This window comes from Ammospiza nelsoni, chromosome 11, assembly GCF_027579445.1.
Source record: "Ammospiza nelsoni isolate bAmmNel1 chromosome 11, bAmmNel1.pri, whole genome shotgun sequence".
Lineage (NCBI taxonomy): Eukaryota > Metazoa > Chordata > Aves > Passeriformes > Passerellidae > Ammospiza > Ammospiza nelsoni.
In genome coordinates, this window is record NC_080643.1 from 8,602,753 (window position 1) to 8,628,924 (window position 26,172).

The following is a 26,172-nucleotide window of genomic DNA, read 5'->3' on the forward strand; positions in this document are numbered from 1 at the left end:
GCAAAATCAGGATGGTACCTTCAGGATGAAAAGCGAGGGAGGTGAGCAGAGCAATGGTGAGCTGAGCACAGCAGGTCCCATCGGGTCTCAGCCTTTCAGTTCATGTATTTCATTATACCATGATGGGTTACAAGGTTCTTAATAATTGCTCTTCACAGAAACATTAAGACACACTTTGAGGAAGGAAAGGGTATTCCAGTACTTTTTTGTGAAAAGGGTACAAAGTTTCATGAAGAAATGCTGTGATCAAAAAAGCAGTCACTTCAAGGGAAGATCTTCTTTGACTAATATCTCATTATAAAACCCCAGATCAAATTGGTTCCCCATAACCTTGTTCCCAGAGGTTTTTGAAGCCATCGGGAGGTGTTTGCTTGTACTTGTCAGTGATGTTAAACTAATGGGGCTGTCCTTCTCGCTTCCCTCTCACAGGGAAAAATGCCAGACGTCCGAGGCCGCTGTAATTCCTTGAAAACTAAGGACTTTGATGTGGCTGCTGTAGCTCACCCTTCATCCCTCTCAAAAAAAAAATAAAAAAAAAAAATAAAAAAAAACCAAAATAAAAGAGAAAAAAAAAATTAGACTGCAGCCTTAAAGGGGAAAGGGAAAATATGTTTCATAAGTTGACATGTCAACGACATTTGCACGGGGTGACACGGCGTCATTTCCCACACGCTTGGGGGCACCTGCGAGGGGCCAGCACAGGCTCTGCGACAGCCTCGGCCATTTGTGAGTGGTTGGTGCGGGACCGGGACTGCGGGCCCGCAGCCCCCACGGGCCACCGGCACCCCGCACCCCGGAGCTACCGCCGCTGTCCCCGAGCCGGTACCGGCCCTCAGGGGCCGCGCCGCCCGTGCCGCCATCTTCAACGGCGCCGCCGCCCTCACCCAGGTGAGACCCGGCGGGGACGGAGCGACCCCGATCCCCGACCCCGGCCCCGACCCCGGCCCCGACCCCGATCACCGTCCCGGTCGCAGCCCCGGCTCCGGCGAAGGGGCGAGGGAGCCGCGGCCGTGCCTTGGAGCTGCGCAGCCAAGGGGGAGCCGCAGGTGTCGCGGTCTTGTGTCAAAGCGTTTTGCGGTCCAGTTTTTATAAAGCGAAAGGCTCGGGTTTGAGTTATTTTTCCCCTTAATTCTGGGCGATGTGCATAAAAGCTTCGCCCGCTGGAGCGCCAGTAGGCTTGCAATAGCTTATTAATGGTCTTTCTGCTCATTTATTATGGTAACTTGTGTTTTGAGAAAATATATGGTGGTGTTACAAACTCAGCTTTAAATATTTAATATGTGGAATTCATTTGTCTGGGAGATACTAAAACCCTTCATCAGTGATGAACTGCTCTCCCTGGCATGTCCCAGGCACCATAAATCAGCTCTGGCTTTGGGCCCATGATGGTGAGTTATATGTATGAACAGGCTTGGGTCTAAGCCTGTGTGCCCTGCCAAAAATAGTGTATCCGTGTCATTTTTCAATGCAAATTACTAATATGTGCAAATTAGCTTTATTTTGCTTCGCAGATATGACTTTGGAATAAAAAAATCTCAAATAAATATTGCTTTGCCAGCACTGGGATATTGATCAGAATCTTGTATTCTTATACTTATGTAAATAGTGCCTTTTAAGATAAGGGACTAACCATGACTATGAAGGGTTTTAGGTCTGTGTCAGTCTGTCCATCCCTGTCTGTCCTGGATTTAGAGCAGTGCTTAGTACTAATTAGATTAAGAAAGCATGAAGGTCTGTTTGCATTTGCTTTTTGTGAAATACTCTTTTTGCTTGTCACTTTCAAAGGACCAATTGTTGGAGTCCGGGACTACATAAACACCAAATATTATTGAAATATACATGAGAATCTGTCACAGGATGGAGATATTTTTGCAGAGTCCTGAGTGGCTTGGGTGAATGGAAGGAATAAGGGGCCCTTTGGATACTGCTACTTTATTGTTGATGTAAGAAGCATGGTGAAACCAGTGATCAAAGCCACTGCAAAAACCAAGACATCACAAGGTAAATTCGGATAGGAATCTATTCAAAGATAAATACCTTTCATTGTTGCTTAACTTTATAAATTCTTAATTATTTGTCATTTACTGATATGTTAGGCCTGTGTTTCCAGTTGGACAGAGTACATGGTTCATGGTTCAGGGCACTAAAAAAATAATTTTGATCTCTGACTGAAAAATGAGAAAGCTACTAATCTGTGGCATTCTGCAAAGATGTCATAAAAGTCCTATTTATTTGATAACTATGCAAAAAATTGAGGACTTGTATTTCAAATTCCTGTTGATTTTTTTTTTTAATATTCTCTCTGCATTTTAAGTACTCTTGAATTTTAGACTTTCTGGAGGGACTGGGAAGAGGAAAGGTGAGAAGAGGAAAAATACCACAACTATAAATTTTCCAGATTGTTCTCTCCTTTAAGAATAGCTCACTATAATTAAAGACAATAATACTTGATGCATAATGGAAGCACTTTTTAACGTTACCTCAGTAATTACGTGACAAATAAGTCATTCACTTAATGGTTTTAGTGGCCACCAACCTTACTAGCAAAGGTATTTTCTAGTCTTCATTTGTAGTAATGAAATTTGGTAAGTTGTAATTAAGCAATAGAGGAGCAAAGATGTATTGCAGTGTCACTTGCAGTATTTTTCCTGCCTGAATGAAAAACAAACTGACATTTCACTGATTTCACAGAGGTGTTTACAATGATCAGCTTTGTAGCTGAATGACTTGTCCAAACACAAATGCTTCTAAACTTTGGGTTTACAAGTTTACCTTCCACTGAAGTTAGGAAGAGTCACCTGGTTATGAATTTGATCAAAATACTAATTACAAGTTTTGATAGGCCTGTTACAAATCCTGTGGGTTTTAAATTTCATTTTCCTTATAATAAAAAAAAATTAAACAAACATTTCTGGCAACAGCATGGGATAAATTTGCAATATCTGATTGTTTTTCCATTTTTATTTTATTTACAGACAACTTTAAGATTTAATTGTTGCTGATTAAAATAAATGTGGATAAATAGCCATAGATTTCATCCTGCTTTCATAAATGAATTATTATTTGCTTTTTCAAATAGAATGCTGCCCTAATCCTTTAGATGGATTCATTCTTCATGAACTCATGCATATTGTCACTGAATTTCTAGTTCATTTGTAGCCATATATGTTTTCATAATTTTTTTTAGATTTGTTACTTTTTGGTTGTGAGAGCTGAACTGTTCATTATGAGAAGTTGTATTTATAATTACCTGGTCAGCATATTGTTTCTATTTATAAAAAACTGGTTGCAGTCTGGAATAATATCCAGTAGTTAAAAATAATTTAATTCTTAAGTTGTTTGTACCCAAACTGAACACAAGCAGAAGAAAGTATATCCAATAAAGTGAGGCAGTCTTGTGAAAGGATTCTTGTGTGAGTTGAGGAGCACTTCCAGTTCTCAGTGAAGGTGCTTCTTGTCTCTTGTGGCTGATTTCTCTCTGTCTTTGGAGTGACAACTTTGTTTTATGTCCAGGGTGTCTTCACTTTCTCTGGATGCCAGGTGAGCCCCCAGACACAGTGTGATCAAAGAGGGACGTCCAGTGTCAGTCTATTCCCTTTCCACTGTTCCAATCCTGTAACTGCAGACATCTCTTAATTCACAGTGACTTGAGCAGCCCTCAGATAACTGAAGTGCTTGGTTTGAGTCTTACAGTAATCACCCTCAAAGAAGAGTGCTGAATGTGAAAGAAGATAACTTGTCTCAGAAGTCTCAGCCAAATACCTCTAGATGGAGAGATTTCTGTTGCAGCTGTTCCATGTTTCTGCTTTTCTATATTGAGTGTTAAGCTCCTCTTAAATGGATTCTAATGTTTTCCAGTGGGCATTTGAGAACAAAGAACAATAAAAAAAGATGTGTCAAAGATGATTTTTAAACATTTTTAAAGAATGAGAAGATCTTCATTGATAAAAAATAAAGATTGACATAAAATTACTTGTTCTACTTAGAATATAAGAAAAGGCAGCCCTGAGTACTTGATGCACAAAGAGAATGTTTTCCAAGACAGTGTCAGTGTCAATATTAATATTGTTTTGGTGCTAATTCTTTTGCAGTAGCACTCTGATGCAGTTGATACACATATCTACTCAGAAAAGTACTTTATAATAGTGTTCACATATTTTAAAATGTGGCTGAAGTGTCATTATAGGATTTTTTTCATGTAAAATCCTACATAAAGTTGTTTGCTTGTTTTTCAGCATAGCTTGCAAGTGTCTTTACTGACTGAGAAGCTAAATTATTTTCTGCCTATGAAAGTTGGAAAAATGTTCAGAAACCACTATCAGGTAAAACAGAAATCATTCTAATTTTTACCCATTTTCATCTCATCTCTGTGAGAGCTCAATTAAAATAGCCTATCCTGAGATGCAAAAAGTCCAGCTACAGGAGTGTTTTGGAGTGTTTCATAATTCAGTATTTTTGTAGAAGTGTTATGAAGAAGTGGGTACCTGCTGATGCTGTCAGGTCTAGAATGTGCACAACGTGAGTTTGCCAGTGTCTTTTGTTCTTTACCCTTGTGGGCCAGGGAAGGCACATCTGCTTCCCTGTAGTCATGGAAGGAGTCCCAGCTCCTAAGGTGTGGTCAGAAAAGGGGGTTGGTTTATGCCCTTGGTCCAGCACAAGCATGTGACAACAGCAGTCACATTGTTAGAAGCTTCATTATCCCTTTTACTCCTTCCTGGCCTCTCTTTCCACCACACTTTGCCTTCCCTTTCTCTGCACCAATCCCATCCCAAAAGAACAGCCCACCCCAACTACATTTTCCCCACTGGTCCCAAATATTTTACTTCTGCACCCAAAATTGATATTTCTGATTGCTGTTCTGTAGGCTGTCTCAGCTTTCCATGGAATTTCTGATGTCTAGCTGCCACTGACTTTGCAGGATTGTGCTCCCAGAGATGCCCCATACTCCCCTGCAGTTGATTGTGGAGTTTGTGGTTTCTTGCCTAACTTCACTGGGGCCCCTCATGAGGCCTAACAATCTTCCACAGCACCAAGTAACTTTTGTCAGCAAAAGTAGCATCACTGTTTGTTTGACATTTTCTCATGTCAAACAAACAGTGTCTGGTATTTTTCCATGTCCTGTTCAGTTTAACCTGAATCAGGGCCAATTCAAGGGCTGTGCTATTAACAAAATGTATTTGTAAAGATGGAAGAAAAAGCCACTTGTTTAAGATTTGCTGCAAGCACATACAGCTTAGCAGTTAAAAATCTTTCTTAACTTTTTGAGAACTTGATCCTGTAGTCCTTAAATGAAACGGGTAACTTGAAAATTGATAGTATATCATATTAAAAATCCATCCATTGTACGTTTAAAAAATATTTTGGGCAGAGTTTATGGAATGCCATTTTGAATTTCCTTAGAATTTACTAAGTCCAGTCACTGGATCAGCCATGTGGCTGGAGCTGCCAGGTGTGTGTGGGGAGAGGAAAATACCTAATTCATATACAGTGCAGAGTTGATGTTCTCTGAAAAACTAATCTGAGGAGCATTTCTTTTGCTTGCCCCTCTTGCTCATTCTGACTTACAAGCAATTGCTTGGGCAGCTGAGCATAAAGAGAATTGGGGAGTGCAGGCAACTAGAAATGAGAAGGGAATGGCAGAGTTGTAATGATTTATTAGGTCAACCATGCTGCTGAAAAATGCTTAGCAAACTGTAGGCTCAGTGCATCAGATGTCACAAAAAATGTGACATCAAATGGCAAAAATCTAGAAGTGAATAATTCCCTAAGCAGAGGTGATAAAGCCAACCTCCCTAAGAGCCTGTGTTGGGATTCCTTGAGGTCCACTAGGCACATGCTGTGTGTCAGGAGTTTTCACCTGACAGGGACATCCATAATAATCTTTTTCCAGTAGTAATTCTCTGTTCCCTCATGAAGGCTGTAGCCCTTTTCATGGTGATACTGCCTGGAACAGATCTACTCCCAGGCTGCTTAAGTTGGCCCAGAAAAGTTAGTAAGTTTTTTTGTTCAAATCGGGTTGAAATTTGGTAACTTAGAAAAGTTACTGCAAAATATGTAGGCAGAGCCATTCACATATGTAGAGAGATGGTGTAAACTTCATTTCCTTTGGAAATCAGACAAAACATCCTATCTGCAACACCTTTTATTTTTTAGCAGCATGTTTTAAAACTCACTTCATTTGGTAAATTGTAGAAATAAATCTTATCCAAATATAAATTAGTCATCTCTTGCATGGTTTTTGAATATCTACAATAATTTTGCCTTTAAGAGAATGACATAATAGATAAAATAATTTTAAAATACTCCATGGTATTCCTTCAATTTTCTCTTCTAATCCTCTAGTAAAGCCAAATATTGACTACATGAATTGATATGTTATAGTAGTCTAGAAGCTGTTATTTATATTCTGCTGTCTGACTGATCAGTAGTACTGACTGTGGTAACAACATGATACAGAGGGATTCTTAGGTTCTCCTCTTGACCCTTGATAATTTAGTGCTGGCTGATGTATCCTCAAACCATTTTATCATAGGGGGGCCGGTTTGTTGAAATATTCAGTGCTCAAGGCAAGAACCCAGGAGCAAAATGGAAGATTTTTGGCAACCCATCAGCTATATCAAAAGTAAGTTTTTTAAGAAATCTATGAAACCTAGAGTATAAACCAGAAAAATGTGAATTAAGCTTAAAATTAGAAGGTAATGAGGGCTTTGACCTGACAGTGGTGTTGTCACTTGCAGTTCTATCATTTTGGCAAACTAAATGACTACTTAAATTACTTCTGTATGCCTGCTTGCAGACTGAGTTGGTCACAGTGTAATTTTACAGTTTAAATATTTAGAAAGTAATTTTGGCACTCTGGTAACTAGTGAATTGAGCTTTGCTCACTGAGTTGTGAATCCTGTTTGTCAGCAATATTTGTTCATAAAACACACAAGTAAAGGACATATTAGTGTGGATTATATTTTTGCCATCAAATGTGAGCCAGTCATACTTGCAGTGCCATCTGCATTTTCTGATATGTTACTAGCATGGTTGGTTGACAGGAGGAGAGTTCTGTCAGGATGCTTATGTTTGTTGTTCCTTTCTGTAGGAATACGACAAAGAATTAAAAGGCTTTGTTTTTGTACTTGAAGGAAACAGTCTAATCAACAAAATGAAGCTACCAAGGGAAACCAAACAAACTTGTGAGTATCAAAGAACTCAATGTCTGTGATGCTGTTCTGATTATTACATCAATCTTATATTGAAATGCTAAACATTGTTCTCCCTTAGTTCAGACATGATTCAGCATGGAAAAGTTTTTTAACTTTTTAGCAGGTCAGTGACAAATAAGTAAAACTTACAGAAATGCCATATTAGAGTAAGTGCTGTAGGGAAGATCTAACATGTCCTGGTGCTGCCATGGTCACTTTGTACCTGATCCTGCTACAGACCAATGTCTGATAAATAACTCTGATTCCATTCAGCACTTAATAAAGTCAGTAATTGTACTGGCATTAATGAATGGAAACTAGGTTCTTGTCCCCTTTCTTATTTTACTTTTTAAAGAATTTTTAGTTTTGTATCAAATAAGCTCTAGCGGTACAAGAAATTTATACCCAAATTTCCTCTGTGTTCATGTAATCAGTGTTTAAGGGTACTGTGGAGTGTTTTCCCAGGATGTCTGTTGCACCACAATAATCCAGAGTCCAAGCAGTCTGCAATACAGACTTCTGCAGTACAGCAATCATCATATGCCTTAAACTCCCTGACAGGGTGCTGTACCTTGTAAGGCTTGTACGAGTGACTTGAGCTGGCTTAGAATTAACTGCTTGCTTTTGAAGAAAAATTGAGATGGTGATTTTAAACAAATGGTATGGGAATCTTTTAGTGTACTTCTAATGTAGGGTATACAGTAACATGTAGGTTTCTCCCAATAAACACCAAAAAAAAAAAATTCCTTGGGCTGGTGACTCTGTAAGGCCTTTAAGTTTAGTCTGATTTTCATGAAAGAAATTGGCTGTTATCTTCATTAAAATTACTATTGATGCAATGTATATTTTTGAGAAACCAAACTAATTTATTTTCAATGGTACAATAAACTAATATAGCAAACAGTAAACAATTAAAAGAAAAACAGTTGCTAACTGTTGCTAAATATTAAAATGAGGATTAAGAATTTATTGTGTGGGTAATCACTGCTAAAAATAGTTTGGTTTTAAATTTACTTTAGCTAATGCTGCAATATTGCAGTCAGGTTTCCATCTGTTTCCATTCTGTTTCCTTCTGTCTTGGTCTCTTCCTCTCTTGAGGTATATGCACCTCAAGTATTTCATTAATCAAGTATATGGTCTCCCAGTTGCACTGGAACTTTGTATACTCTTCCAAAATAAAAGCTACTATATATGCAAATCTAATTTGAAGTTTTAAGGTGTGATTTGGCCCTCAAAAGAAGAAAGTTCTGATGTGTCATTCTTTAGAGGAGGAGCCAGTGTTGCTGTTCAGGCTTGTGAAGTCAGTGAAAAGCAGCCTGTGTCATCCCTGATGGAATATCTGAGAAAACAACATATGGTTCAATTCAGACAGCTTTGTACTGTTTTCCCTTGATAGGAAGCTACCTGAATCTTTTTGTTTGCTCCCTCAGTCAAACTCCTTTGTTATTATTCTAAAAATCAGAAGCCTCCACTGAGAGGCATTGTCATGATCTGAATTGCATTCTTACCCAAGAGTTTTGTTGAAGTTGCTTAGCAAGGTGTAAATTGTCACCAACATGAGTGCAAGTTTAATGCCACTATAAGATAATCTTGAAGGACAGTATTGCTTCATTTTAAAATTCTCATGGGATATTTATTGTCTTCATGCTCTTGGAGCACAAAAATTGTAAGCTAAAAGAAAAAGGTTCCTTTTGCTTTCATGAGATTTCCATCAAAGCCACAGATGGACTTTTAAAACAGTACCTTTATTGCAGTTTGAATTGGATTTCTTCAGGTTTTTCTCGTGTTCATATGTTGTGTGAACCTTGGGAAATAGTGTTGTAGGAGCATAGCATATGGTACAAAATGGAAATGCTGGATGGTAAAATGTGCATCTGCATGCACACAGCTTTTTTTTTTTTTCCTGTTTCTAGTGGGACTGGTGCAGCAATATCTGACACTTCAGATTTTTGTGCCATTGGGAAAAGACTTCGCCACTGAGTTACTGTAAGATGCGTAAAATTTCTTTGAATACTTAAAGTGAATTCTTGATAGAGGTCATTAATTGTGGTGGCATATTTTGCATTAAAGCATGGTGACTTGTCAAGTCAATAAAAAGTAATTAAGCTAATGAGATCATTATTTCTTAAATGTTTTAAATACTGACATTCCTTTGAAGACAGAACAAACTCCAAAAAATGCTGAATGAAGATGATGAAAAATCCAAAGAAATGGAGCACAAATTTGTCAAACATATGAAAATACTGGGGCATGAGGACTGCTTGAAAATTCATGAGATTTATTCATTAGTCATAAGAGAGGGCCCTTTGGTCCAGGGCAAAAAGAAATGAATATTCTAATAACTGGAGGATAAAAACACAACCAAACAAATGCTAAAAAGCTAGAAAAACAAATGGAGTACTTGATTGGTATAATTTGTTCCAAACTGTGAAGAAAGAGAGATACAGCAGAAACAGACATTTTATTAGTTAGGTGTGAAATGATTTAATAGAGTTTTAAACTTGGGCAGTTGTCAGGCTTTGGACAACATTTCTCCCTTAGTGACACCATCTGTTTATACTATATATAAACAGCACAACTCACTCAGCTTTGTAGCCCATAGAATATCTGAGATTGGACTAAGAAAAGAAATATTAGGCCATTAGAAGCCCTGCAAGCAAAGATGGGTTGAATGATATCAATTAAATTAGCAATTAAATCGTGTAAAGTGAAAGAAGGATTTTATTTTTGTTTGACTTTCTGTAAGTTTGCATTTAAAAGGAAAAACAAACAGGATATGTCATGCAACAGAGGCCAAACTCCAAGTACCAACTCAAAACCAAGATTTGTTTCTCATGTTCATTCTGCAGGCAGGGGCAGAGATTTAATGACAGGTGCAGGAATTCAGATTTTTTTGTAGTGTCATCTTCAGTTTGATTCTTTTGGGTATTTGATACCTTCTTAACAGGAACCTCTTTTCTACTTCTACTAATTTCATTTTTCTCATTACTTGCTTTTCTTGATAAAAATATTTTCTATCACCTCTCCCACCTGTATTTACCTTTTCTCTTTTCAGCTTATATTTAGACTTTACATTTTTTAAATATTTTCTTTCTACTTCCTGTTCCCATCTTTACTGTGTCCCTCTTATAAAAGCAAATATATGTTCCTATTATATTCTTAGGTACTTTTATAGGTTTAAATACATGTATATTGTATTTTCTATATATATATTTTATGTAACATATACTATATTGCTATATAATGCATATAATATAAACCATATTAACTGTATTTTCTCTGGAGCTCCAGTTACTTTGAATGAAGGTGTTTATGTCTTAAAAGTACAATATCAGTTGTTCCCCACTGAGTCCAGCTGTATTAAAAAGTTAATAAAAGTTCTTTAAAAATAGTTTTAATACTGAGTTTTGTATTTGAAATCAACTATAACTTACTTGTACCCATAAAGTCCTTCAATACTTGCAGAACAGACAATGCATTATTTTACCCTAGCAGACTTAAGATAATCCAGTAAATAATAAATACAAGTCCTTCTTGCCATGTGACTGCTGTTCAGTTCCCTTCTTTCCAGATGTTCTGAAAGAAATCTCTTGCTTGTTTGCAGACAGAGTGTTGATGGTGTTGTTGCTTTCTGAAGTTTAATGTTCAAAGGTGGTTTCTTACACAACCTGCCTACTTAGTGCTGAGTCTTTGAGCAGCTTCAAGTGAAAATTGATAGCATGCCAAGCTATGAAATTTACTTTATGTAAAAATCACTGACAAGTTTTGTAATAGCTGGGCATGAAGCTTTATGTTGCATTTCTTGCTCTCCCATTCTGCAGAGAGATGGAAATAGGAATTTAGTTTGAGCCTCATCTTCTTTTGCATTCTGTTCAGTGATTGATTTGGTCAGCAAACAAGAATTTCTTCAAGACCATCCATCACTTCTGGCATCAGCAGAGCTAAACTTTCTAACTTGCTGCTGTCAACCAGTCATTCGAGATTCCTGCCATAAATACTGAAATGTACAAACCATATATTAGCTGGTTTATCTTTTCTTCAGAAGAAATCTTAATAGAATTTTAGATACTTTTTAATGTGGCATGATTAGATGAATAGCACCACATTAACAGTCAATGTATTGATCTGTGTAGAAATGTGTAAAATATTGTGGATGAAAAATTTGATGAAGCATAATAAAATCACAACTAAGGTAGAGAGCATGTAATTTATGCAGCTTCTTTGGAGCAAATAATAGCAAAGCTATTAGTAATGCTGAACATAGCTGTCTGCTGCAAATGCAGTAGCCAGTTGTTAAATCTTCAGTGTTATGGATTTTGCTACTTTTCTGAAAAAGCAAAGGTAACTCGATGTTTGAAAAGATATTTGCATGTAAAAGAAAACAGCATCTGGCTTGCGTTGTCATTTTTGCTTTAATTCCCAATACATGGACATGTGGGTGTTAGTACTTCTGCTTGGCATTTTGACAAGCACTCAAACATTTATTCTTAAAGAACTGTAATGCCAGTCATGGTCACACTTTGTTTCTGATATGGTTTTTCTCAGTGTTTGGTATCACATGAAATTAGCACATTTTGTAATGGAAAGTTTTAGAGCAAATGTTTAGAGCAGTTGATGTGAGGAAAAAGATTTTGAAATTGTACCATGGCATCCAAAAAAAAAATAGAAGGAAACAAAAAGAAAACAAAAAGAGCAGACTGGTCGACTCTAAGAACAAGGATGAGGTGCTCAATACCTGGTTATATACTGAAACATTTTGTGGTCTTGTATGACTCCCTGTGTATTGTTCAATCTTTTTTTCCCAGTTTAGGCATGGTTCTTACTCATCCATTGCTGCAGCTCTGAAGTCACACTGTCTCTCTCACTCATGCCCAATTCCTGCTGCTTCAAACTTGTTCAAATCTTAGCATGGCAAACAGCCGTAAATCACATGTGGCACTGGGGAGGTCTGAGTTCTGTTAAGGCAAAACAGAAAAAAATTTTTCTGCCATGAAAAGCTGCAGAGCAAACATGCCCATTGTCAGTGAGAGCTGCAGCTGCCCCCAAGCCCAGACGTGGTGCTCAGTATTAATGTGCTGTGGGGCTCTGCTGTGCTGCCCCTTCCTGGAATCACTCAGTACCTCATGGGCCATCTTTCCAGCCAGAATGTGCTGAGGATTTACATGATTGCTCATTCACTCTAATAGTACCTATGTCTCCTAATTTCCTAATTCTTCCTGGTGTTCCAACCTCAGCCTTTCAACCTTTGCTCAGCTGGCAAAGCACTTATCAACAGGTTGGCTCAGTTACTATCCCACTGTTCATAGTCAAATTAGCTTTGCTTGCCACTAGCCTTAGCCAACTCCAGAAGGCATAAGTTCTTGTTATATTCTGAATTAATGCAAACTCTGTGAGTTTCAAACTCTGGAACATACCTGATAAGTTTTCTGTTGAAGCTAGTTATGTATGAAGGAATCTGTAGGGAAAAAGGAGTTTAAAATCTTTTCATTCCTGAAGTAGTTGTGCTTGCTGATAAGAAATCTTATTGCAAGGCCTGTGAACAGTACAGTGAAATATATATTTTGGTACCATATTTCCTGTTTTCAAACATTTGTTTCTATAAATATAAGCTTATTACTTTGAGATTTTTAATAACCACAACATAATAGGTTTTTCAAGTATAGCTAATTTATTCATAGATACCATAACAGTTTGAATTTATGTGAATTAGATGCTATCATAATCAGTCATCATTTTAGCTATGCTGACAGAAATATCATAAATTATTCATGTTAACCTAAACACCCAGCATGTTTTCAGATTCAGAACAATATGAATCTTGGTTAGTCTTGTAAAGCTTAGACCAATCTCTTAAAATTCAAAGCAGGACATAGGTGCTAATTCTATCATGTACATCTGAAATTATTGGAAGATTTTAGAAAGAGAATGAAAGTAAACTTTATTGAATAGATTTAGCTGAGAGATTATTTGAAATTCTGGTATTTAGTAGCATGAGACATGTTCCTTGATTATTTTGTGAAGCAAGAGTGAAATACAGAAATATTCTTAGAAGTATTAGGGTATGTTGAATTTCATAATTTACAAAGGAGATTTTAACTCATATATTTGAAAGTTTAAAAATTTTAATAACTCTCCCAGTCATCACATCTTCTAGAACTTTAGATGGAGGCACTAATAAGTACTAAAGTATTAATTATTTTGGTTGGGAGAGGTCAGGATTCACCATTTCTTCATAACTGCTCATATTTTGAAATATTTTCATTTTAACAACCAGATTTGATGATTCGTGTTTTGTGCCTGCCACTTGTGGTACTCCTTCTTTATGGATACTGGTTAAGGGCACTTTGTGGGTTTTTTTTCTTAATGCTCTCCAGAAAAGAACACTATCAACAGGAAATTCTAGTATACAGTACAACTTGTTCTCTAGTCTGGGTGACATATCAGTCTTCCAGATCTCTTACTTTGTAGAGATTTGATTCTTTTCAATGTAACTACTTCTGTTTTTATGGGGAAAGGATACATTGTTCTGGATTGCAGATCAGGCAGGCACTTCAGTAATGTGGTATCTCCTATAAGACCAATTTACAAGTAGCATATAAAATAAAATGTATGTAAAGTACAGGGTGCCTCTGAATAAGGAAATTTGAGAATCTGAAAGCATGGCAAATCAGCTGACAATTGGTATATTACTTTGTTTTTTGTCTTTAAAATGGAGGTGGTGATGATGATAATGATGTAACCTGTAATGTTTAGGAAGCACATGCCTTTATGGAGAAAATGGCACTACAGTTGTTAAGGACTAATGTACTAATAGTGAAGCATTAGCAGAGAATTCTCTCTGGATTTTGACCAGGATACAAAGAGATTTCTGTTAGTATTAAATTGCATGGGAGCTTAGCAACATCGATGAAATACCTGCTTTTATGTTTGGTAAACTTCCAGGTTACATCATTTATAAAGAGAAAACCACTTTCATTTGACGACCAAGTGATCCTGACAAATGAAGCATCCCTTCAATAGTTCAGTATTGTTTTTTCCTAAGTTCATTTTTAGCCTTGAATTGAACATTAACAAATGGTTATAAATTATTATCCATTTATCCATAGAGAAGCAAAGTGAATAGGCAATCTGAGCAGATGAGTCTGTCTGTGCTCTTGGGCAGTTGCTGCCATTCACTTGCAATCTCACTATAGTTACCATTGTGAGCAAAATAGTCAATCAAATTTGAAGATGTAAAATAAAATTGAAAATTGAATTGGAAGGTAATTTTACTTTCAAATGGCTTGCAAATGTAGATGTTAAGTGTGAAATGAATGCAGTTAATGACCATAGCTGGAAGAGTTATGCACCTGCTGATCACAGGAATATTATTATAAATGAGGTTGATTTTCTTGTTGACCACCTCATTTTTCTCAACATGGTCTCATTACTTTTCTATCACATCTGACCCTTAGATATAAATACTCAAGCACAGACATAATAAAAATACATTAACTCCCATATAGATTTTTAAAATTCATCTTTGAAAATCAAGATGTGTGCTGCAGATGCTTCTTGCGATTGTAGGTTTAAGATAAGTTCTACTCTTGGATAGCAGGAAAAAAAGTTGTGTGCCACCAAAAGTATTCTGGACTCATTTTGTAACTGAGAGATCTGATGTTCTAGCTCCCATTGTCTGAGTTATTTCAGAAAAGAGTTTCTCCAGACCCTTTCTTTATTTTTATTTTCCAATAAGCAGTGTAATTGAAAAGTATGAAAGTTACACTAACTCTTAATTATCTTCCTTCTCCTGGGAAATAAATTATTTTATACAATTTTAAGGCCATTTTCTTTTTTTTTTTATTTACTTGTTAGAATGTTTCATCTACTTCTGCCTGTGAAATATAAGTGTTTTTATTATTTTAAATGTATTTACAAAAATAAATTACACTTCTTTAGGAGTGATTATATCTGAGCATCTCAGGTTTGCCCCTTCCTTATGGCACATCTGTTGTCATAAAAAGTCTTACTTTAGACTTATATGGCAGAGTCTGATATAAATGTATGTCTTTTGATCAAAACAAATGTGTTCAGTGTTACATTCTGGAATGTAACTGAGTTGTAAATTTACCAATGGCCCTTCTATAAGCAAGGTTCTTATTTTTTCTTCATGAGGGAGAGAGATAAACCTATTCATATAGGAAAAAAATAATAAAATTTAAACATATTGAACTGATAGTATAGAGTGAACTTAGGTTTATTGCCAGTTGTTTGGAAATATGAATGACTTAATTCTAGGCTCTATTGCTCTGTTACAGCCTCATTTAAAGCACCATTCTCTCTTTAGAATTATGCAGTTTGGGGTTCAGCAGGGATGGTATTTTTGTGTCTCAGTACTCAGGTTATTGCAGCTGCCTGGTTTCTCAGCACAATTGCTCAGTTCTAAATGCAACCAGGAAATCCAGGGAGCCTCAAGCAACCACTGCTCCACTGCTTTGGACTTCTTTGGTGCACTGAATTTTAGCACTTCTGGACACTCAAGATTTAGAGTGAAGAGTTTCTGGAAACTAGATTCATAGGTTTTTCACCAAAGGCTATATGGGAAGTAAAGTGATGGCTGGAATTATGCCTTAATCAAAGGATTAGCCATGTGGCCCATTTGTTGGTGATCTTCATCTTGCTTAAACTTCTTCAAAAGTAATATCAAGCCCAAGCACCAGCACTGTAAGACACTTGGAAGTGTTCTGATGAAATCACTTTTCAAGGACTTGATATAATTTGTCCATTCATAAAAATATGTGCAGCTGATTTTGGAATCTCTCATGTCAAACAATACCAACAGTGAGGATATAATAGTTTTTTCTTGGCACAGTAGTGGGATTTCTGCTTTTCAAGTGCATGTGATTTATAAAAGGAACTGGCAGTCTTTAAAAATGAAACAGATAATGAGTCTTCCACTTTGTTTTCATTTGCCCACCCATATTATGAGGATGAACAGATTAAAGGTCAGGTTATCTGCAAGGGAGAGGAAAGAATCAGCAAGTTCTGGAAAGCTGGTGATGGTCTTAATGACTATGGGGGAACGAGAAGGTGCTTATGTATTTTTATTGCCTGTACTTGATATTTACATACTTGCAGTATACTTTGTACTGTCCTTGCTTAAACTCTCAAATTGGCAAAAATAACTAAAGTATGTAATTTGTCACAGAGTAATGTCCTCCTAAGTTGACCAAAGGAAACCTATGAATGTTTTGTGGCGTTATTCTGCAAATTTAAAATTTTATTATTTAAGCTACGGGTAGTCCTTAGCTAATGAAAAAGTGTTTTCAGTAATAAATAAAATTTTAAAAAAATCTAAAAGACAGTCTTTACTGTTTTAAAGTAAAACCCAGCATTTCAATGATTATGAGTAATTACTTTTAGCAACACTAAGTACTGACAAAAAAGTTGTTTTTTATAAGTGTTTGTCGTCTCAGAGGGGCTGCTAATTACAGAGAAATACCCATCTGTTAGAAATAGGCTTGTTCAAAATAATAGGTAAATTAATCATTGTTTCCCCATAGATTAAGCATATATTTAAAGTAATATCTGTGCTCTGGAGTGTTAAGGGAGGACTGCTGGGGACTGTCAGGGTTGTGCTGCTGCTGTGGTTTCACCCCAGGAAGCAGCTGAGCCACAGTGGCCCCTCTCTTTCCTGGGGAAGAGAATGCACAAGGGTAAAAGTGCAAAACCTTGTGCCCTGAGATAAAAACAGTTTAATGGGCGAGCAAAAGCTGCACATGGAACCAAAATCTAAACAAGGCATTAATTCCTTCCCATGGGCCTGCAGATGTTCAGCCATCTCCAGGAGCTCAGGGCTTCATGCTGTGTAATGGCTGCATGGGAAAACAAGGTAGCTCTGAGCTTCCCCCATTCCTTCTCCTTCCCCACAGTTCTTTCTGCTGAGCATGGCTCTGTGTTGTCTGAAACATCCCCTGTCATCTCCTGTCCTGACTGTGTCCCCTCCCAGCTCCTCACACATCCCCAGCCTCGTGCCTGGTGAGATGAGGTGAGGAGCAGAAAAGGCTTTGGCTCTGTGTGAGCAGAGCCCAGCAGCAGTGAAAACATCCCTGAGTTACCAAAAACACATCCCTGAGTTACCAGCACTGCTTCCAGCACAAACCCGAAGCATAGAACTCTCCAAGATGCCCTCAAGAAATTTAACTGGGTCCCAGCCAAAAACAGTACAGCTGCTAACAAGACTTCAAGGAAACAGAACATAAAAATTACCCTCTTTATCAGTTTAAAGGAAATTTTTTTGTGTGTGTGTGTGACCATGGCTGTAGTCTGAATTTATTGGAAATGTTGAAATTCAGTGTCCTTGGTATCATTGTGAGATGACCTGAATAGTGAGCAATAAACTTCTGCATTATAATTCACCTTTGAAGATAAGTCCTTGTGAAGTAAAACAGATAGACAATATATTGTGTTTACCTTTAAGCTGAAAAAAATCTATATGCAGTGACAGAGGCATTTTTAGGAAAAGAAAGCAAATAATGTTTTTCTAGTTAGCAGGCCCCAAGATAAGACAAACTTAAGGGGCCAAATACTTGTGATTATTAAAGGCTACTGGGTTCTTAGTTCATACAAATTGAATTCTTTCATACTCTGAAGGGCTGTGGAAATCTAGCAAAGAGTGTAGACTGTTGAAATGAAATTAGCATGTAAAGTGATTTTATATATGCAGGGATATAGCCACAAAGTTTGAATTGGAGAAAGAAATCTCATTACTCATCTTGTAAAAGTATTTTTTAATTCCATATTTGTTGTCACTGACATAAAGGTTTCTGCACATGAACAGGTTTTTTGTGATTTCCCAAAGATATTGGATTATTGAATTGACAAAGATCTGTTCCATTCTCTCCTGACTTTTCTTTTATAGGATAACTGATTTTGACAATATTAAAAGAAGATTGTATTTGTCAACGGTGCACAAGGAGTTGTCTGTAACCCCTCTGCATGCCAAAATTCCTCTGTTTATGATCAAACGCAAAATAGTAGGTACCTTGGGAATGTTACTTGGACTGAGGTTGAAAATCTGAAATATTTTGTGTATATTATGAACTTTTTGGAATTATTGCTTGTTTAGAACTCAGCTCCTACTGATTGAAGATAATTAAAGATACTTTTGTATGTCCCCTTTACCAGATGGCATCAGAACCACTCCTTCTTATATTAGGAATTCATTCTCATTTTACAAAATTACTGCTGTTTTTTGATGTTTCCTCACCTCACCTGTTGATCCAAGCTCTGTAAAATTCTCTGTGCCCCTGATACTTGTTCATGATAGTGCTCCTGCTCGCGTGTCCCTTCTCCTGTAGTGACCTTTGGTGACATTCACTGGAGGTAGACTGCAGCTGATGGCTGCTTTCACATTCTTCAGGTTCTTCCAAATATAGAACAATCTCTGTGTCAAACTGATGAGAACAAAACAAAAACAACTTTCTTCTCCTCGTTCCCCTCTCCCAGCCACAACATATGGTTATAGCTGACAGGATACAAAGCCTGATGGTTACTGTGTGACCATGTAAGGATTGGAGCCTCAAATACTGCTTTAGAAAATAAACTTGATATGAGAATAGTTAGATTTCAAATATTTTAAAATTTATATTTTCAGAAAGAGAACTAGATAACAGTATACTAAACAGTTGTGAATTTAAGGCTAGACATGAGAGAGAATATTTTACAAAAAAACCTCTGAATTTATAACTTTTTTTGAGATAGGTTAAGTGAAAGCAGCTGTGGCAACTTAAAATTGAGAAGTTTTCTGCTTTGTGGGAATAAGTAGTTGGACTTTTTTTTAATGAATATGTATCAGATCATACCCCTCAAGTTGCTGTTAATTCAAAATCCAATGAAATGAAATTATTTTTCTTCAGTGTAATTTCAGTTAGTTGGTGTCAGACTAGAACAGGTATTTCAGGATTAACGTGTGCATTAATGTACACCAAGTTAAATTCAAGCAGAAAATGAACTTCAGTTATGAATTTTAATTTAGATAATAAAGTATGAATCAGATATGTCTAGATGCTCTGATAATTTATAATGACAAAATATTTTAATAACCTTAATGCTTGACCAACCTTAAAGAGTAGATCTATATTCCTGAGTGTATCTGAATACATATCTGTCTCCCTTAAATGCTTCTCTGCCTTTTTATCATTGCTTTTGCTTAAAGGAGGGAGCATTCTGCTTTCAGTGATTAGATAGATCTTTTACATGGCTCTGATAGTTCACCTTACTGTATACACAAGCTGATTGTTATTATCAGCATGAGGGGTTGTGAATCAGGATATAAAATAAGTTGTTTGTTCCATCAGCAGAACAGAGTTTGCATTTTCACATGCTAGATTTCTGTATTGTATCCCTACAAATTATTCTGTTTCAACCTCATCACTAGAAGTATCAGTTATAATTAAATACTGAATTTTTCAGTGCATTGCTTGGTGTCTTCAAAACAAGTATTCCTTTCCTTCCAAAATTTCAGATTTAAGACCTGAACAGTAATGTATGCACCTAAATTTTTTCTCAAAAATATTTGCTATTTGTGGATTAGAAGCTAATATTTCTACCTTGACTTTATAAGGAAATTGGGCATGTACAATCATTCTGTTTTTACTTTTCTTTTCCCTTAAAATTTCAACCATTGATCAGCTGAATTTTACACATGAGTAATCATATAAAATGTTTTACAGTTCTGCAAATTAAATGAAAATTGCTGCATTTCTACTCAAGGCCATCTATTTGTATAGAAGGTGTGTTAGCCTCAGCTCATGGATTTTACTAAAGAGTTTGTTTCTCTTTTCTAGTGGTGCAATATGTGCATTGACTTGGTAACGTTTACCTATGAAATATTCAGAGGAGCTCTCTTCCAGTCCTTGGATGGAATTACTATTTCAGCCAACTGTAAGCTAAGAAAGGTCTTCACTTTAAAATTCAAGCCTCCAGTTACAGCTGAGGAAGATGGTGCGTTTTAATTACTGTCTAGTCTTAATCATAACTGTTCATGTTATAAAATCAAAAGTTTCTTATTCATCAGATTGGCAATTTGAAGGATTACATGATTTAATAAAAATTAAAGTGGTAGTGCAGCATATTAAGTCTGATAGTGTTGGACTTAGGGCAACTAATTAAATATGTGTGTACTCCTGTGTTTTAAACACTGAATTCCTTAGAAGTTTTTTATTGAAAAATATTCTGGGAAGATTTATCAAGTAGAGAGCTTGTTTTAATGAGGGTGTCTGATGCTGATAGAAATCTGATTTTTGCTAGGAACAGAGTATCTGAGAGGAAAGAGAAGTACTGAAAATAGCAACATTTGCTGTTTGCTTTCTTAATTTTGGATGTTAGCAGCTGATGAAAGATTTCTTTCTGAAATAATGCAGACAAAATTGTAACAAAACATTATATGAAACAGAGCTATGCAACTATAATAAACCCCTCAGATCATGTCCAGTTACCCTAATGTGGCCTTGTTTATTGGGAAAGTAATCTTGATGGTGAACTGAAAAATAACGGGGTTTTTTGGACCCAATATTGGTCAAGTTTACCAGTCTCCAGACTCACATCATAATCCTGAATCATCATTTTCCAAGGAGAGAACTTCATTCCTCACTGGTATTTGCAGTAACACAGGAGAAATTTCAAAAGCACAGCTGGCACTTTCTTATTTTAAAGGCACCCCTAGGAATAACTCAGCTTCTATTTTATTCAAATTTTCATTTTTCATCTTTAAGGAACATACCTGAAAAACATTTCTGGTTTCAGAAGGAGGGGTAGTTAACAGAATTATAAGTGTAGCAAAATGTATTTTCCATTTGGAAACACTCAACCAATAGGAGAGAGTAGGCAAACGTTGTGATTACTCCTCTGATTTTTTGTTGGTAAGATTGGAAAAAATATTAATTAAAAATGTCTACAGAGAGAATATGGTAAATTCTCAGCAGGAAACTGCAGTTCAAGCTCTCACTAGCATTCATTTAATTTAATTCCATTGGTGCATTGTTTTTTCCCTTCCACTCTAAACAGTTTCTGAAATGTGCTTAAATATTCTAAATGAGTTCCAAAATTCTAAAATGCAGCTAACATAATGAGTCAACAGCTTTAATAAACTGTAAGCATACTAAAATATTACACTTTTAATTACTTAATTATCAATTCTATGATTATTACACAGCTGGTGGGCATTAGTACTTTCTGTATGCTTTTGAATTTCCTTATCTAGGCAAGAATATAGAAATATAAATAGAATATAGAATATAGAATATAGGAATAGAATCAGAATCGTGGAATTGTTTAGTTTGGAAAAGACTTTTATGGTCTTTTGTGTCCAACTGTTAAGCCAGCAGTGCCAAGGCCACCCCTAAGCCATATCCCTGAGATCCCCACCTACATGGCTTTTAAATACCACCAGGAATGGTGACTCCACCACCCAGGGCAGTCTGTTCCAGGGCTTGACAACCCTTTGATGAAGAAAGAGTTCCTATTATCCAATATAAACATCCTCTGGCACAACTTGGGGCTCTTACTCTCATGTTGCTGCTTGTTGCCTGGGAGAAGACACCAACACCTACCTCTGTGCAAGGTCTCCCTTCAGCCTCCTTTTCTCCAGGCTGAACAACCCCTGTTCCCTCAGCAAGTTCTCTAGACTCATCTTAAATTTTCATTACAGCTGAAGGTTTGGCTGAATTTAAATGATTCTATACTTCATACCAAATTAAAGAAAAACAATAGTAATTTTTTTTATTATGAATTTTCATATAACAATTACTTTTTAATAAAGCTTTTTCCCTCTCAGAATGACTGGACTAGTTAGTTGAGCCCCACTGAATGCAGTGGCATTGCAATTTGTATTGAGAGTTGTTGTGCTTTAACCTTGGCCAGCACTTAAGCAGCACACAGCCACCGCCCTCAGTGGGATGGGGGAAAGAAGCAGAAGGGTAAAAGGAGGAAAATGCATGGGTTGAGATAAGAACACCTTAATGCTAAATTGTTATTACAAGGGGGAAAAAAGGTAAATAAAACCCAAGAAGGACATTTGGTTTTTATTTGCATAATTTGTTTACCACCAGCAGCTCCCCCCAGTCAGTTTCCCCTGTCATTGAGATGCTGAGCACGCTGCCCTGTGGTCTGGAATATCCCTGGGGTCAGCTGGGGTCACCTGTCCTAGCTGTGTCCCCTCAGCTTCTTGTGCCCCCTGCCATCTGCTCCCTGACAGGGCAGCTTGGGGAGCTGGACAACAACTCACACTCCAGCTGAACAACAACTCACACATCAGCTCTGCTCACATGCCAGATCCAGCACACAGCCCTCCACTCTCAGAAACCAGGACAAGGGTCGAGCCCTTTGCTTCAAACTCCTTGGTGTGGTGGAAGAATTGATTTCAAGGTGCAATGAGTTTGTTACTCTTTTCAAATAGAAATATACACTATGTTTTGAATTCTTAAAATGACAGTAAATGCAAAGGGGACAACCATATATACGGAGAAATTATTTCTGTATGAGATCATTGAGATAGAAGAGGAAATACTTCATCTTTTCTGCCTCATGACACTGAAGCACACAAGCTTAAACTGTACCTAGTTTCTTGTTTCCATAGTGATGCAGAACTTATGTATGAGTTTTATCACTAAGTATTGCCCAACAGTGATAAATAATGTACTGGCTTGGCAAAAAAAAAAAAAAAAAAATTTGAAAAAATATGTCCCACACTGAAATATAGCATGGGACATTTGATTTTTTTTATTTGAATTGCAATACTTGATCCCTTATTCATGTTTGGGTTTCAGGTTGTGTTTTCCTCTTCTTTTCCTTGGAAAATAGGCTAATTCATTTGCTTATTATATTCAAGTCTTCTAAAATTTGCAATTAATTTGTGTTGTGACATCAGGAATGGTTTTGACGTGGATTCCTTTCTTTGCAGAGAGCAGCTTTCATAAACTCAGTCTATATTGGTTATCAAAGGGAAAGCAGAGATAATCAGCTCACATTCTGCCATGCCTGGTGTCACAAGAATACATAGGTTGACAGCTTTTTAGTTTATCTGAAAGCATAATGGAGTCCAAAGTTTGGAATTAAAGCTTGTTAAATTCTTTATTTGCATATATGGGACTTTGCTCCTTCAGTCCCACAGATATGAATACCATATTTAGGTGTTCATTTTATCTGAAAATCACTGTATCAGTGTTACAATTAAAGCTGAGTTGTAAAAAAAATTATCAAAATATATTTTATTATTGTTGTGTTTGCTCTCTTGACAAATCAAAGAAATTTATTCTCTATGGCTACTCCAGCCATTAGTGTTTATTTCTATAACTGTATTCAAATTTTTTGGCCTAAAAGTATACACAATATAATTTTAAAATTTGCAATAAAAAGTGACCAATTGCAGCAATATTTTCAAATTACCATAATCTAGTTAGTTTTTATAGCCATATGAGCTAAAGTATATGTAATCTACCAAGTAATGCAAGTCCTATTGAATTCCATAGTGTCATGAAGTAAAGCCCATGTTTTCTGATTCCAGGTACATCCATTGTTACACCTGGGCCATACGAGGTCTCAGATGATATTCCTCCAACCTGCCAGCTCAATTCTGATGTCCCACAAGTTACACAACTGCTGGATTTAAATGAAATTCACAAGCCAAAAACAAAATGCAGGGAAAAGGCAGTGCAAGAAACAGGTATTCTGTTGTATTAGAATACTGTGAGTACAATCCATACAGTGTGTGTGCAAACAATTGATTGTTTTGTAAATGTCCATGTTTAGAGTTCCAATGTCTTAAAATGAAACATGACAACTCCTGCACACCTGTAGTGCCTCAAGCACACAGACACATGTGTGTTCTATAGTTTGAGATCTGTGTGGAGCCTGAACAGTTATAATTCAAGCATGAGATTGATAATAATATTTGAGATGTCATATGAATGTACATTGAAGCATTTTGCAGTGAAGTTGTTACACTTCTTTTTAAAGTATGTTCACATCAATGAAACTTTGCTGGCAATATGAGTATGCAATGTCCTCAGCTTATACTCTGAAAAGGGAAATCTTGTCTTATTGGTGTCTTGTCTTATTTGAATGTTTCTTTAAGCTACAAAATAATTAACCATATAATTTAGACTTTAGCAGCATTGCACTGAAGAGATTTATTAAAGAAGCTGGGCAGTGGTGTGCTACAATACAAGCTATTGACTTGAATAAAAGCTAAGAGAAAGAAAAGAAAGGATTAAATTTTAAATTATTGTTACAGCTGAAGGCTAACAGTAGGAGACCTAAAAAGCTTTTGTTCTACTCTCTGTATTGTTTATCATAGTTATGAATAATCTCAACAGAGAAGCAAATAACAGGGGAGCTAAATTTTGTTATGATACAGATACTGGTTTAATAAAGAGTGGGACTTCAGAAAGTTTTAAGTTTGTTAGATTGGAAATCCCATATTTACTTTTTCCTGAAAAACAAAGCAGGTAACATGCAGGAAATATCACAGTTTTCAAAGCAAGGTTTATTGGTTTTATGCCTTGTGGCCACTGTGTTGAAAAATTGTGGTCTAGGGACCACTGTATGGGGTAAATGTGGAACATGACATCACATAAAATCTAGCTTTGCTAAATGCAGAGGATTCTACAGTGGGGAGGAATGATAGCTACAGTTAAGCTTTAAAGGATCAAAATTAAATGAATCAAGGCTGGCAGGTTATCATCACCAGAGATACAGCTCAGTAGAACTTTCAGATTTTAATATGTTTTAAAAAACTAAGTAGCAGGAAATTCAAATTCATAGGAAATGAAAAAGGTATCAAACCTTTAAATCATTTTTGCATTATTGTCTGAAATACTTTATACATTATCAGCTAAACCATCTCAGAAAATATCTTAGAGACCAAGAAGTGGTTCAGGGAGAAACAGCATGAATGATAATCTCTCATATAAGATATGCTGAAAACATTAAAAATCTACATAAGGGCATTTAAAAAGTAACCAGTGATACAAAGGATGTTCAATAAAAGCTGTTTTTCTTATCTCATAGCACAAAAACAAGACATCATTTGATGTGATGTTGCAGTTGAAAATTAAAAATTCATAAAAGAAAATGCCATGTTACACAGAATATGATTAAAATATGGAATCTACTGCTAAAAGAGGCTGATAAAGAAATTGGTATGATTTCAAAATCAGTTGCCAATTTATATAGGTAACAATAATGTTGTATTTAGCAGCAGTAAAATTGTGAAGAGAAAATTCAATTTTGTACTTCTGGTTTTCCAACCTTACACTAAGAACTCTGCTGAAGGCAGATGATTTCAAGTCCATACTGAATTATATTGTGCTATTTCTGAAGTGTTGGGTTTGGCCTTTGGAACTGAATGTTACAGAGATTATTGGCCTTTTCTAGACCAGCATTTCCTGTGTTTTTAATGTTTAAGTTGGCATGTCTGCTTCAGTAAGATCTGTAAGCCAAGAATCAGTAGAAACTGAATTGTAGATACAAGTGCCAAGGTGTGAAATTGCTTAAATAGACTTGGGTGAGACAATTGAGAGCTTTTTAGTAAAGCTGCTGTTTTGCTTTAAAACTGTGTATTGCTTCCTACCTGCAGTAAAGTCAACAGCAGAATTTCACCAAGGCAAAAATATTTCCAGTCCTTATTGTCTTGATTCAAAGTACTGATTATCTCTTTAAAGCAATTTTGTAAACAGATTGATCATCATTATAAAACAGCAGTATAGAGAAACATAGATTATTTATGTTCATTATCAGAAATCTGGGGTTGTAAAATTATTCATAAGTGGTGGTGATCTTCAATCCCACCTTATAAACACAGCATGTGTCCTTGCAGACATGTTTTTTAAATTTCAGAAATTGGCCTGCTTGAAATTGGAAGTTTTGGTATGCTTAGGTAAATTTTAATTGGAAAACCTTTAATCCACTAAACTTTTTTGTTTATTTGATAATCAAAAGC

The 26,172-nt window shown here is 36.3% G+C and overlaps 1 protein-coding gene across 1 annotated transcript in view; it reads left to right on the forward strand.

Annotated features, from left to right (window-relative positions):
- Nucleotides 1–798: 798 nt before the first annotated feature.
- The window catches only part of CFAP20DC (CFAP20 domain containing), a 65,983-nt gene continuing 40,609 nt past the window's right edge, over nt 799–26,172 (forward strand). The window contains exons 1-9 of the mRNA XM_059480296.1: nt 799–888; nt 1,786–2,001; nt 4,236–4,322; nt 6,533–6,622; nt 7,091–7,184; nt 9,107–9,179; nt 18,094–18,208; nt 20,021–20,177; nt 23,737–23,895. Coding sequence (XP_059336279.1) covers nt 4,287–4,322; nt 6,533–6,622; nt 7,091–7,184; nt 9,107–9,179; nt 18,094–18,208; nt 20,021–20,177; nt 23,737–23,895 — 724 coding nt within the window. The 5' untranslated portion in view covers nt 799–888; nt 1,786–2,001; nt 4,236–4,286. The remainder of the gene's footprint in view (nt 889–1,785; nt 2,002–4,235; nt 4,323–6,532; nt 6,623–7,090; nt 7,185–9,106; nt 9,180–18,093; nt 18,209–20,020; nt 20,178–23,736; nt 23,896–26,172) is intronic.